The 14,785-nt window shown below is 55.0% G+C and overlaps 1 protein-coding gene across 1 annotated transcript in view; it reads left to right on the top strand.

The window, feature by feature from the left end:
* LOC133353186 (rho-associated protein kinase 2-like) overlaps nucleotides 1-14,785 on the top strand; it is a 64,913-nt gene that overhangs the window by 39,590 nt on the left and 10,538 nt on the right. Inside the window, exons 18-28 of the mRNA XM_061569227.1 lie at nucleotides 559-665; nucleotides 1,317-1,467; nucleotides 2,125-2,285; nucleotides 2,605-2,789; nucleotides 3,282-3,351; nucleotides 3,777-3,880; nucleotides 5,418-5,604; nucleotides 6,703-6,796; nucleotides 7,463-7,557; nucleotides 8,276-8,464; nucleotides 10,002-10,173. Coding sequence (XP_061425211.1) covers nucleotides 559-665; nucleotides 1,317-1,467; nucleotides 2,125-2,285; nucleotides 2,605-2,789; nucleotides 3,282-3,351; nucleotides 3,777-3,880; nucleotides 5,418-5,604; nucleotides 6,703-6,796; nucleotides 7,463-7,557; nucleotides 8,276-8,464; nucleotides 10,002-10,173 — 1,515 coding nt within the window. The remainder of the gene's footprint in view (nucleotides 1-558; nucleotides 666-1,316; nucleotides 1,468-2,124; nucleotides 2,286-2,604; nucleotides 2,790-3,281; nucleotides 3,352-3,776; nucleotides 3,881-5,417; nucleotides 5,605-6,702; nucleotides 6,797-7,462; nucleotides 7,558-8,275; nucleotides 8,465-10,001; nucleotides 10,174-14,785) is intronic.

Raw genomic sequence — 14,785 nt, 5'->3', positions numbered from 1 at the left:
GCCACTCAACCACTCAGCCACTCAACCGCCCAGCCACGCAAACGCCCAGCCACTCAACCACTCAGCCACGCAAACGCCCAGCCACTCAAACGCCCAGCCAATCAACCACTCAGCCACGCAAACGCCCAACCACCCAGCCCTCAACTGCCCAGCCACTGAACCACCCAGCCACGCAAACGCCCAACCACTCAACCACCCAGCCACTCAACCGCTCAACCCACCCAATCACCAAATCACTCAACCACCCAATCACTCAACCGGTCAACCACCCAACAAAACCACTCAATAACCAACGACGGCTCCCATCTCTCTTTGCTTTCAAGTCTCCCCTAAATACCATGCTGCTCAACCATGTGCCTTCAATGCCTTCAGTGCTTCATTTATCTTTTGTGTGAGTGAGTGGGTGGGTGAGTGGTTGGGTGGGTGGGTGGGTGAGTGGGTGGGTGGGTCCATGGACAAGTGAATGCCCCAAGAGTTTGTTGTAGGATATTCGGGGAATTTTTCTATCTGTGTACATGCGTGTGGACATGCGTTTGTGTGTCCGTGTGGTGTCCCCAGGTCGCGTGTCCGCACTGGAGGAGGAGGCTCGGGGCCTGAAGCTCAGCCTGACAAAGGCCGAGACGGAGAGCCGGCATCTCCAGGAGCGACTCATCGACCTGGAGAAGGTCAGCGCACTCCCCGACCTCTCTTAACCCGAGCCGTGCCAGCGCGGGGGCCCTCACGGGGCACGGGTGGTTTTCCACCGGCCGTTACCCGTGCCGAGCCGGAACCAGGCCGTGATGCACCGCTTGCCTTGCAAGACGTCTGTAATCTGGTTCGGGGCCAAGCCAGGGCCAGGGGGCGACACTAATAATGCGTTGACCGCGCGCGTGACGTCTGCGAAGGCGTCGTCACGGCGATCATCATCTGCATGCATCTCTCGCCGCCTGCCGTTGCGCGCGACGTCAGCAGCACGGCTCGGATGTGCAGTGGAAAAAAATAGATATTTCTGTCGGCCCTCTCCATCTATATCGGCTGTATCTTTGGGGGAATGAGGTGCCCGGGTTGTTCTGGGGGTCGGAGTGCTGAACCAGCTCCACCGACTTGAGACCTGGGTTCAAATCTGGAATTCAGCTCGCTCCACATTAGAACGCGGTTTCATCACGCCGCGCTTAACTCGCGAATTGCAACGTTGCAAGCTCAGCCGTCGCGAACTTCCGCCCCCTGAAGCCGGCCAGCCAAATCTGAACGGGGGGGGAGGGGGCGACGAGAGACATGGGGTGAGGGGGCCGCTCTGTAACAACTCGGTGACGCCGTGACCCCTCCCCCCACCGCAGGAGAAGAACGGTGCGGAGATCGAGCTGAGCTACAAGCTGCGCGCCGCCCAGCAGAGCCTGGAGCACGAGGTGGCGGCGCACCGAGCCACGATGGCGCGGCTCGACGACAAGCACACCTCCATCGAGGGTGCCAAGTCACAAGCCGTGCGCGGTGAGTGGCGGCGCTCAGTGAGCAGTGGTGAGTGGTGAGTGTCTGGGGAGTGGTGAGTGGTGAGTGTCTGGTGAGTGGTGAGTGGTGAGTGTCTGGTGAGTGGTGAGTGGTTAGTGGTGAGTGTCTGGGGAGTGGTGAGTGGTGAGTGTCTGGGGAGTGGTGAGTGGTGGTGTCTGGTGAGTGGTGAGTGTCTGGGGAGTGGTGAGTGGTGAGTGTCTGGGGAGTGGTGAGTGGTGAGTGTCTGGTGAGTGGTGGTGTCTGGTGAGTGGTGAGCAGTGAGTGTCTGGGGAGTGGTGAGTGGTGAGTGTCTGGGGAGTGGTGATTGGTGAGTGGTGGTGAGTGTCTGGGGAGTGGTGAGTGTCTGGGGAGTGGTGAGTGTCTGGTGAGTGGTGAGTGTCTGGTGATTGGTGAGTGTCTGGGGAGTGGTGAGTGTCTGGTGAGTGGTGAGTGTCTGGTGATTGGTGAGTGTCTTGGAGTGGTGAGTGTCTGGGGAGTGGTGAGTGGTGAGTGTCTGGGGAGTGGTGAGTGCTGGTGTTTGGCGAGCGGCACGTGCGGCATGAACGCACACGAGGGGCCGGGCTGGAACCGTGACGCCCCACGTTGACGGCAACCCCCGTTGGGCCGCGTCACCGCCCTGCGTGCGCTCGTCGCGAGCAGAGACGGAGAAGATGGTGGCGGAGGAGCGGTCGTGGCGCCAGCGCGCCGAGGCGCACGCCGTGGCGCTGGAGAGGCGCCTGCACGAGGCCGAGTGCGACGTACGGCAGGCACGGCACAAAGCGACGCAGCTCGGCCTCAGCCGCGAGGCGCTGGAGGAGCAGGTGAGCCCCCTCCCCAGCCGGGCCACCCTCCCACTGACCCACCGACCTAACCACTTGCGCAACCAGCCACGCACCGACCCACCAGGTCACAGACCTAGCCACCCACCCACCGACGCACCGACCGACCTACCTACCAGTCCACCCACCCACCGACCCAACCACCCACCCACCGACCCACCCACCCACCCAACCACCCACCCACCCACCCACCCACCGACTCACCCACCCACCGACCCAACCACCCACCGAACCACTGACCCACCCACCCACTGACCCCCCCCCCCCGTCTCTCCCCCCTCACCCCCTGCCGCCCCCCCAGGTGAAGACGCTGTCGCTGAAGGTGGAGCAGGAGGCGCAGCGGAGGCAGCTGACGCAGGGCGACCTGAAGCAGCAGGCGCAGCAGGCGACGGCGCTGCGCACGAGCGAGAAGCAGCTGAAGCAGGAGATGAACGCGCTGCAGGAAGCGCGCATCGCTCTGGAGAAGCAGCTCGCTCACATGCGCAGGTGCATCACTCACGCACGAGCGTGGCGATGGTGACAGTGATGATGATTTGATGATGACAACGATGATAATGTGATGATGATGGTGATGATGACGATGATGTGATGATGACGACGATGATGATGTGATGATGTTGATGACGACGATGATTTGATGATGATGACAACGATGATGATGGTGATGATGATGACGATGATGTGATGATGACGACGATGATAATGTGATGATGGTGATGATGATGACGACGATGTTATGATGACAACGAGGATGATCTGATGATGGTGATGACGACGACGCTGATGTGATGATGACAACGATGATGATGTGATGATGGTGATGATGATGACGCTGATGTGATGATGACAACGATGATGATGATGGTGATAACGACGACGATATGATGACGACGATAATGTGCTGATTTGACGATTGTGCCGCTGATGTGATGATGACGACGCAGCGATGACTGTGTGTCCGTCCGTGCGCGTGCGCAGGGAGAAGCAGGACAACGAGGGGCAGATGCGTGAGCTGCAGGAGCAGCTGGAGGCTGAACACTACTTCTCCGTGAGTCGTCGCCGCCGCCGCCGCCACAGACCTCTAATGTCCGGGTTCGACTCCCTTTCGGGTTGATTTTTTGTTGTTGTTGTATTATCAGTGGTGTTGAGCACAGGGCCCAGCAACAAGTAGCACCTTTGAAATTGCAGTAGAGAAGCGTTTCTTGAATTGAGCTGGGTTGTTGTTGTTGTTGTTGTGAGACCTCGGGGGGTGGCGGGGCGTGTGCAAAGAGACGATGGTGGGAGGGAGTTCCACGATCTATTAGCCCGCTTGAACTTGAACCCCCCTCCCCCCCCCCCGGGTGACCTCCGGTTATTCCGCAAATGAACTCGCCCACCATCACCCCGTTCGCCGCGAGCGCCGTCGAGGGTCCGTCCGGCCGCTGTCCGTCCGGCCGCTGTCCGTCCGCTCTCCGCCCTCCTGTGGGCACGCAGACGCTGTACAAGACGCAGGTGCGGGAGCTGAAGGAGGATGCCGAGGAGAGGCTGAGGGCGTGCAAGGAGCTCCAGACGCAGGAGCAGGAGCTGCGCGACGAGCGGTGAGGCTCGAACTTCACCGTGACCCTCACCGTGAAACTCACCGTCACCGCGAACCTCACCGTGAAACTCACCGTCACCGTGAAACTCACTGTCACCGTGAACCTCACTGTAAACCTCACCGTGAAACTCACCGTCACCGCGAACCTCACCGTGGAACTCACCGTCACTGCGAACCTCACCGTGAACCTCACCGTGAACCTCACCATCACCGTGAACCTCACCGTCACCGTGAACCTCACCGTGAAACTCACCGTCACCGTGAACCTCACCGTGAAACTCACCGTCACCGTGAACCTCACCGTGAAACTCACCGTCACCGTGAACCTCACCCCGGGGATCCGTTCCTCTCTGAAGTATTCTCTCCGGTTTTGCTGGGCGAGTCCGGAGCAAGGGTGGCATGTGACACATGACTCGTAGCCAGCCACAGCGAGAGAGGTGTGTGCTGGACGTGGTGTGCCGGGGTGCGCGGGAATATTTCCCGGGTCGCCTGACACCAGACAGACCCGGCCAGAGTTTGAGCGCTTTGCCGTTACGTCCGCAAGCACGTTGCTCGCACTGCAACGTCGCCATCAACACCGTCACTCGCACCATTTCACCACCATCGCCATTCCTCACTTCACGCCAACAGTTTTAGTTTTTGTGTTAATTGGAGGCTCTCTTTGTAGACTGGCTGGACAGCTTGTTTTTGTACAACTTTGCTACTTTTTGTATTGTTGTTATTCATAATTAACCTTAACTTTCGATTTAAAGCTTTCGTGACTGCAGGGATTCATCTTCTTGGTTCTTTCGGTAAAGTCACGTAGAAGGGAAATGATACAATAATAAAAATTAAACATAATAAAATCATTCTCACCTTAACTTTGCAGTTCGATACGCGACTTGTCGCTTGAAACTGCATTTAAGCATCGTCAGGTCAGGACCCAGAAAGTCGGAACCACCGCGTCACCTGACCCAGCTTCTTTAAGTCGGTGTCATGACCTCCCAGGAACAAGCACTCAGATTGAATCATGATGTTAACCGTTGGAATGAAATGTATGACGATGTTATTCTAGTTCTATGTATGTATGTAGGTTGAACTTCTTTCGCACCGTACGTAGCCCACCGCGCTAATTTGAGGTGCGGGGGAAGGCCAACAAAATGAAACACAAAAATTAACCCGTAAAAAACAAAGTTTTTCACTATAAATCCTTTATATGCGTGGCATCGGTTTTATTTTATTATTCATTTCAGTTTTTCTTGAGTAAGAGTTTCATTTTTATCACATTGGTATTTAAAATGAAATATGATTTTTTTTCCTAAAAAGTGGAAAATTTTGGAAAAAAATTTTCACGAAAATAAATTGTCACGCACAACGAGTCTGTGTGCAAAATGTCAGCTCGATTGGATCACGGGAAGTGGGTTAAAAAACGACCGAAAGATTTGCACGGTCGTAAGCGCGCAAGCAAGCAAGCAAGTGAACTTAATATAAAGGATTTTAAAAAACATTTTTGTGTTGATTGTTGCTGTTTGTCGTTTTGTCGGTGGCGGCGGTGGCAGGGACTCTCTGGCGGCTCAGCTGGAGCTGACGCTGACCAAGGCGGACTCGGAGCAGCTGGCGCGCTCCATCGCGGAGGAGCAGTACTCGGACCTGGAGAAGGAGAAGACCATGAAGGAGCTGGAGATGAAGGAGCTGGTGACGCGGCACCGCACCGACACTGGGGAACTTGAGGCACAGCGTTCCGCCGTGAGTCGAACGCACGCACGGTGACACACACGCACGGTGATACACATGCACGCACAGTGACACGCACGGTGACACACGGTGACACACGCACGGTGATACACAGACACGCACGGATACACACACGCACACACAGTGACACACGGTGACACACGCACGGTGATACACACGCACGGTGATACACACGCACGGTGATACACATGCACGCTACTACACACACACGCACAGTGACACACGGTGATACACACGCACGGTGATACACACGCACGGTGATACACACGCACGGTGATACACACGCACGCTACTACACACGCACGCACAGTGACACACGGTGATACACGCACGGTGATACACACACACGCACAGTGACAAGCACGGTGACACACGGTGATACACACGCACGCTACTACACACGCACGCACAGTGACACACGGTGATACACACACGGTGATACACACGCACGCACAGTGACAAGCACGGTGACACACGGTGATACACACGCACGGTGATACACATGCACGGTGATACACACATGCTACTACACACGCACGCACAGTGACACGCACGGTGACACGTACGCACGGTGACACACCCACGCACACACATGCGATTCCCGCTCACAATTGGCACCAGTGACAATTATCTGAATCGGTCCTGGGCCTGCCCTAGGTCTACTCAGCCTCAAATGAGTACCTGGTGCGGTGTGTAAACATCGCCAACCGGGAAGACAAAGGCGGCCGGGCGTGGTGCTGGCCACCCACCCCCTCGTGTGCTGTGTCAGCCTTCTTAGGAGCCCGCTAACAGCACTTGCCCCAACAGTCTGTTAAGGCTACACGGGAGATCTTTGTGTACAAAAACACACGTTGATGGAGTTGGCCCGACATTTCAATATCGGACCGCAGAACTTGGGTAATTATTGGTGACGATTCTGGGATGGCTGCCACTAGGAAGGTGCCCTTCAAATTATTGAAGACGAGATGCGGTGCAAGGCACTTTGAGTTGTCGATGCGTTTAAGCAAACGCCGTATAAATGAAGAAGATGATTATTAATTAGTCTTAATGTTATAAGCGATATCGATGACCCCTGTGGCTGCTCTGTAGCTCGCAGAGGCCAACAAGAAGCTGACGGACGACATCGCTGCTCTGACGGCCGAGAAGGAGGAACTGACGCAGAAGTTCACCGTGATGCAAGAAGGTGGGGACGTCACCGCAGACAAAACTTTGCTTGCACGCACGCTCGCACGCACACACGCTCGCACGCACACACGCTCGCACGCACGCACGCACACACGCTCACACGCACGCACACACACGTGACCCTTAGCCGGCCTGCGATGGTGGCAACCACGCTGCACATGACTGCTGCGATCCAGCGCTGTGGAGACAGCAGCGAGGGGCTGGCGGATCGCCGCACACACACACACACGGGTGTTCTGAAACTCCCCTTCTTTCAGTGGGAGTCGAGGAGGAGTCCATTACCCTGGCTCGCCAGGAGAAGGCGGTACAGCAACAATATGGACTCCATCTTTTCCGTCTGTATGGGATAGGGTGTTGCCCCCTCGCATGAGTGGGGTTTTCTCTGGGTGCTCTGGTTAAAAATTCTCATGAATTCACCGATAACACCTTAATATGTAGAGGACCGCAGCGCTTGGGCATTTGTTGGCGCCGGCTCAGCGCGTGGCTGTCGTATGTGTACCATGTGCGTCATGTGTGTGTCATGCATGTGTTGGTATGCGCCATGTTGGCACCTCCGATTCGCACGGTTGGCTACTTACGGCGCGAAAAAAGTTCAACATACATTCATACGTACACGTGTATCATTGCGCGTCATGCATGTGTCACCTATGTGTGTGGCAAGCAGAGCTCGACAGCCTGAAGAAGGAGCATGCGACTCTGTCCATCGTCAAGGCTCAGGTGGAGAAGCAGCTGCAGGTGGAGAAAACGCTCAAGACTCAGGTGCGCTGACGTGCGTGTGCGCGCGCGTCCGTGTGTTCATGCGTGTGCGTGTTTGCGTGTCCATGCGTGTGCGTGTTTGTGCACTGACTCGCATAGTTCCCCGTAGACTTACGTAGAAACTTATGGACGTGCACAGGGACCCGTAGACTCTCATAGGTAGGCCTCGGCAAGGTAAGGTAAAAGTGTAAAAACGAGCCTACCTTTACCCTACCTTTTACCTTACCACAATACAATCACTCTACCCTACCTTTTACCCTTTAGCAGGTAAGGTAAAAGGTAAAAAGCAACGAGCCTACCTTTACCCTACCTTTTACCCTACCTTTTACCCTACCTTTTACCCTACCTTTACCCTACCTTTACCCTACCTTTACCCTACCTTTACCCTACCTTTACCCTACCCTTTACCCTACCTTTTACCCTACCTTTTACCCTACCTTTACCCTACCTTTACCCTACCTTTACCCTACCTTTACCCTACCTTTACCCTACCTTTTACCCTACCCTTTACCCTACCTTTTACCCTACCTTTTACCCTACCTTTACCCTACCCTTTACCCTACCCTTTACCCTTACCCCTTGGCATGTCGACACCTTTACCCTTTTACCCGGTAAAAAGGGTAAATTACCTTACCTTGCCGAGGTCTACTCATAGGGACCTACGGACTGACGTTGGGCCCTGTCGTGCCGTTGGATGCGTGCGTGCGGGCACGCCCGGCAGGCCGTGAACAAGCTGGCGGAGGTGATGAACCGCAAGGACATGAAGATGGACCGACGGCAGGCGAGCGCCACCGACCTGAAGCGCAAGGAGAAGGAGAACCGCAAGCTGCAGCTGGAGCTGAACCAGGAGCGCGACAAGTACGGGCAGATGGAGGCCAAGTACCAGCGCGAGGTCAACGACATGCAGAACGTGGGTCTCTCTCCTCACCGCCTCCGCCTGCCTGCGTGTGTGTGGTGTGTGTGTGGTGTGTGTGTGGTGGGTGTGTGTGCGTGTGTGTGGTGTGTGTGTGTGGTGTGTGTGGCGTGTGTGTGGTGTGTGTGTGGTGTGTGTGTGTGTGTGGTGTGTGTGTGGTGTGTGTGTGGTGTGTGGTGTGTGTGTGGTGTGTGTGCGTGTGGTGTGTGTGTGGTGTGTGTGTGGTTGGTGTGTGTGTGGTGTGTGTGTGTGGTGTGTGTGCGTGTGGTGTGTGTGTGGTGTGTGGTGTGTGGGTAGTGTGGGTAGTGTGTGTGTGTGGTGTGTGTGTGTGTGTGGTGTGTGTGCGTGTGTGCGTGTGGTGTGTGGTGGTGTGTGTGTGGAGTGTGTGTGTGTGGTGTGTGTGTGGTGTGTGGGCGTGTGTGTGCGTGGTGTGTGTGTGGTGTGTGTGTGGTTGGTGTGTGTGTGGTGTGTGTGTGTGGTGTGTGTGTGGTGTGTGTGTGTGGTGTGTGTGTGGTTGGTGTGTGTGTGGTTGGTGTGTGTGTGGTGTGTGTGTGTGGTGTGTGTGTGGTTGGTGTGTGTGTGCTGTGTGTGTGTGGTGTGTGTGCGTGTGCCGGTCGTCGTCGCTGCGGTGGCTTGATGGCAAATTTGTGGGAGGCTCGGACGTTTTGGAACCCCTTCCCACCTCCACCACCTCCACCACCTCCACCACCGGATTCCTCCTGCAGTATAAATAGAGATTCTGATTGTGATCATGCCCTAATGTTGGCCGAGTCTCTCTCGCTGTCGCCTTGAAAGCAGCAATGTTTTTTTTCTATGTTTCCCCAATTCTATGCCGATCGAAGTCGCATGGTCACGATGTCGAGGAATCACATTCGGAACGCTCACAGAGCAGCGCCAACTTTGGTGTTCGAGAACGGTCCGCGGAGGCGGATATCACAGAGCTCCATCCGAGAACCCTGCAAGCCACCTCCGGTCAATGCGGTAGAGGGCAGCACTAAGCCGCCCTGCCACAGGGAGTCACTTCCATGGCATTTGAGTCAAACCGAGATTTCGAATTCTCAGCGCTGGAATTGAAGCCGGTACGGTGAGTAAACATCGCCGCTCGGCAAAGGCGGCTGCTGGCCACGCCCACTGCCTCGTGCGCCGTTCCGACCTTCGTAAGTGTTCGCTGACAGCACTTGCCCCAACCGTCTGTTAAGGTTTGCAGGGGGATCTTTGATGTGGAAGTCTGTGAGTCTCTCTGCAATGCCTGCGGATGTCAAGCATTAAGGGCCAGGGAGAGACCGTCAACCCCACTACCCTTGAGTACCCCGTTTAATAATCCCAGGCCCGTGGCTGGATTCGAACCCAGGATCTCAGTGGTAACCAGCTCAACCATCTGACCTCTGAGCCACCCGGCCGCAGTGAGCTATCAGTTGACCTCACGACGGCGATGATAGCGATGATGGCGATGCGCGATTCGTGATGTTTGACCGGTGCCCCCCCCCACTCCCCACGTGCCCCCCCCCCTCCCACGGCATGCTGCCCTGCACAGCAAATGCTGGAGGAGAGCCAGAAGGTGCTGGAGCTGCAGATGGCTCTGGACAGCCGCGACAGCGACATGGAGCAGCTGCGCGCCGCCCAGCAGAGCGCCGGCACAGACGCCACCGGCGCGCTGGTGCCGCACGCCGACCCCGCGTGGACGCTCGTGCACGGCCTCGCCGACGGTGAGGGGCCTTGGGGGGGTCGCTTGTGCCACCACGCGTCATCGTCGTCATCGTCGTCGTCGTCAACGTCATCGTCGTCGTCAACGTCGTCATCGTCGTCAACGTCGCCCTCCATCATCCTGCTCATCTCTCCTCCTTTAGCTCCCCCTCGCCATCCTCCTTCTCCCTGCTCATCCTCCACCATCGAATCCTCCTTCTCATCATCATCATCGCCCTCCCCCTGGCCGGGGTGGGGGGCGGGGTGCGGGAGGGGGGGTCGGGGCGTTGGGGTTCATCGTTCTGCATCGCTTGCAATATCATCACGAACTCGATTCTGCACCAACTCCACCTGGGCTTCTCAACTCCAGTCCCTCGTCGCGACTCGTCGTGATTTACGATCGTACGTAGGCACGCGCCAATCAGGCCGCAGTGCTGTGGGCTAGAGGCAGGCACGTGCAGCGTAGTCACCGCCGCTCGACTGCACGCAGCTGACGGGCGCTGGTCGTGGGACGCCGTGCGGTCGAGAGGGCCGAAGCTGAGCATATAACAATAATCGTAATTCTAGATTTGAAGCTTTCGTGACTGCAAGGAGTCACGTGGGTGAAAAATAAAATAAATGAAAACAACTAAATTAAATCTTCAGGTGGAAGACGTAAGCTTGTGTTGCCTCCGAAACGTCGTGATTAAATTTAGTTGTTTTCATTTATTTTATTTTATTTTTTACCTACGTGACTTTACCGAAAAAACCAAAGAGTAATAATCATCATTTTCAGACCTGCACCTCCAATCAGTACGGTCGCGAAGGAAGTTCAACAAACATACATGACCAGTTTCGGCTTCATGGATTCTCATCGGCATTGTCTCAGGCCTGTTAAACAAACATCGCTGGATTTTTCGGTATTCGTTTGACAAAGCCAGAGGGCTTCCATGAACACTTTCCCCCGGAAACTGAAGCCGCCCTAGATTTTCTCGTTTGCCCACTTTTATTTCATTCCTAATTTTTCTGCTCGTTTAACAACCAAATGGACTCCTGCTGCTGCAGCTGCTGCTGTCTCGCTGTCTTCAGCTGCCATTTAAGACTAAACATTTCTATCCCCGTGACCCTGTGTGTGTGTGCTGGGAATAGATCACACACAGAGACACGCACAGTTGATCTCTAGATTATGCAAAATAACCACTTGAGCTGAATGTGTACACCCTTCTTTCACACGTGGATATGAGGCCTATATGTAAATATAACATTGTTCAGCCCTCGCTCGCTCCACCGCTGCATGAAAAGCCTCCCCACGTCGTCTTGGTCTTGGGTGGTTGTTTGACCATACTTCACCACCTGTGCGGGCGGGTGAATAACAAGAAGACTACGGGGACCGGTTTCAAACATCACTCGCCACCGATGTTAGCCGTGACCAGGAGTAAATACTGGAGGTGTCGGCTGGGTTCATGGCGCAGTGCGCTAACCACTGCACCACCACCACTCTACCCGCAGCTAGCCGCTAACGGTATTCCGCATTGACCCACACGTTGCGTGCAGGGGGAAAATCCCGCCGCCGGCTTCTGGCTAACTCCGGCATTATCTGGTCCCTTATCTCCTCTGCCTCTTCCTCCTCCTTATCATCTCAACCACCCAGTTACCCCCCACACCGCCCTTCCTCCCTCTCACCTTCACCACTCGCCCAGTGGCTGGGAAAGCTTTGGGCAATGTTTGTTTGGTGGAGTCGGAGACGACTCGGGTCCAGTGCCGCCACCACCACCACTGTTGCCTTGCAGAGAGAGAGAGCCCTCTTGAAATATTTACTGAAGGATTTGAAAAGGCCCTGCCGTCTGATAAGCGATAACATTGTGCTTCCTCGTCTGCCTGTTCTTCTCTCTTAAGTGGCGTTTATTGACACAGGCTTTTCACAAAACCTCGGCACGTTGACATAATTTCTAATAACAATAAATTATAGTCCTTTGTCAATCAACTGCTGGATGAAGGCCCCCCCCCCGTGCCATGTCAGTAGTAGGGTTGTGGGTTGTTCGACCACAACCACATAGGCCTGGGGTTAGTACTCTGATGGCCACCCATTCAAGTACGAACCAGGCTCTCAAGCCCGCTTAGCTTTTTGCTATCTGATGAGATCGGAGACCTTCTGAGTGCAACTTTGTTCTGCTCTGTGATGGCCTAGTGCAGGCTGAGTGCTGCGAGATACCAGCAGTGGAAAGCGGGCATCGCAGAACCACTTCTGAAATCTCTTCGAGTGACCTCTCGTTCACCGAGAGTGACGTTTGTCGCTATGGCGGTCGGTCCGATCATTCTCAAGAGTTTGAATTTAGCAACATTGGGGTGCAGCCTGCGGCGACTGGGCTGAGACCATCAACTCGCTGCACTTGAGAATCCGCTTTAACCACGGGCAGCGGCTGACACCGGCGATCCGAACCGAGGATCTGAGTGGTGGGAGAGCGGCGCACTGAACCCTTAGAGCCACTCGGGTCTGTCAGAAGCAGGAGTACGTACGTGGGTGCGTGCGCACGAACGTCGTCGTGTGTGTATGTACAGCCGTCTGTCCGTGATGCTATTGCCAGCAGCAACAGCACTTGCAACTGAGACCGAGTCACACGAGTCGTCAAAAAGACAAAAAAGACAAAGCTCCCCCGTATAGCCTCAGCAGACTGTTGGGGCAAGTGCTGTTAGCGAGCACCTATGAAGGCCGGCACGGCACACGAGGGGGCGGGTGCCCAACACCACGCCCGGCCGCCTTTGTCCTCCTAGCGGCAATGTTTACACATTGCACCAGGTACTCATTTGAGGCTGAGTCGACCTAGGGGAGGCCCGGGACCGGTTCAAATAATCGTCACTGGTGTTGGCCGTGAGCGGGAATCGAACCCGGGTCTTCAGGTTCGTTGCGCAGCGTAGCGTTAACCGCTACACCACCGCTGCCCACAAGACATCACACACACACACACGTGCACGCGCGTGCACGTGTGTAAATATACACCCCTTCAGTGTTTAAAAAGACACGTGGCGCAAAGAGGACAAATATTTAGGCCTTGGTGCACAATGGGGAAAACTGTTGGTCCCGCACAAAGCAAGAAGCGTGGCGGGTCGTCTATCCACTGTCATCATCTACCAGCCATGATCAGTCCGCTGCTGGATGACATCCTTCCCAGGCCATCAACGTCCTTCACAATCCTGCAATGCAGCGATCCACCTGGCACCGGCACACGACCCCCATTTCATCGCTCCATCTCTCGGGTGGACGTACCTTTCCTCTCGGGCAAGTAGCCTCCTAGGGCTGCCATTCCGTCGTTTAGTCTCGGCCACTGGTCATCGTCGGCCGTCTCGCGACCCACCGGCCTTCTCGCGACACGCACTGCCCAAGGCCGCTTAACTTTTCTTAGCAGTCGAATGTGCCGTCCCCTGGCCTGCGTGCGTTCTCCCATGCACGTGCTCCTGTCTCCGTGTCATTCCCAGCATGCACCTCTCCGTGCTGATTTGCATGGAGAGGTGAACGCTTCGGTGGCAGCTTTTGTGTTCACCTCGCGAAGGTCGGCGCTTCCGATCCACACGACTTCCAGCGGACGGTATCCACCGACCCTATTGTTCCATGGATACAGCTGCTGAACCTGAGCTATAAACGTTCCGATACTCCTATTGTCTTTGTGCTGTTCGCCTCTTGGCGTTCTCTGGTCTGACACAGGTGAGGCAAGGCCATAAAGAAGGCTGCTGTCTCTGGTGTAGGCCAATCATTTTCAGAGACAACGCAAATATTACCAGAGCCACGTGTTTACATGCATGCTCACCACAAGTATGTGTGGTTAATGCAGACTTGAGTCTTTGCTAAAAGGTTTCTGTATGGTGTTTGAACATCTTAACACAACTCCTGTTTCATCGCCAGATAGGGTAGAGACTGTTCATATTTTTCATACTACCCACTCGTGTTGCCACATCACATCCTGTGTCTGCGGCCGTCAGAACCCTCCCTGCATCGCTGCTGCAACTCGTTCTCCGCTTGATCTGGTCTGCTGATCGGTTGACCCGCCCGCTCGCCCACTCGCTCGATTCGTTTGAGATGCTTTGTGACGCATAATGCAGCTGCATGTTCTTCACTCTTTATACGTCGGCTCAATCAACCGATATTACGATTCATAATTAATGTGTTTTTGGTCATCTCATCGTGTGGGTGTAATGCCATTTTTGTTTGATACTTTAACCCTAAACCACCCAAAACACGGCCAATGTTGAAGAGCAAGCAACAATTTTTGCACTTTCATCATAAAATTATTCCGAAGTATCGGATTTTATTGTAAGTCCAAGAGTCCGATAAACTGAATTAATATAATTATTTTATGAACAATTACCGCGTAGACTCGCAGGGCGTCCGAATGCGGGTGCGTCTCAGGACGGCGGACGGAGCCAGTGGGACATACCCGTTGATCTGGAACAGAGGTCGATAATTTGATTCCGAGCGACCTTATCGTCTTTTTGTGTTTAATATTCCTTTCAAAAATACGGGTTTCTACGCTTCACGCCAATACCCCCCCCCCCCAAGTGTTCCACTCTTCAAACAAGTTGCCAAACTCGTACTCCTGGATGCACGCTGCCTCCCAGACTCGCTCTCACGCTGCGTTCACAATGGCCAGCGTTGTCCTCGTG

Source organism: Lethenteron reissneri, chromosome 43 (assembly GCF_015708825.2).
Source record: "Lethenteron reissneri isolate LAM-NWPU_2019-01 chromosome 43, ASM1570882v1, whole genome shotgun sequence".
NCBI classification, from domain to species: Eukaryota; Metazoa; Chordata; class Hyperoartia; order Petromyzontiformes; family Petromyzontidae; genus Lethenteron; species Lethenteron reissneri.
This window is presented reverse-complemented; position numbering and strand designations above follow the sequence as displayed.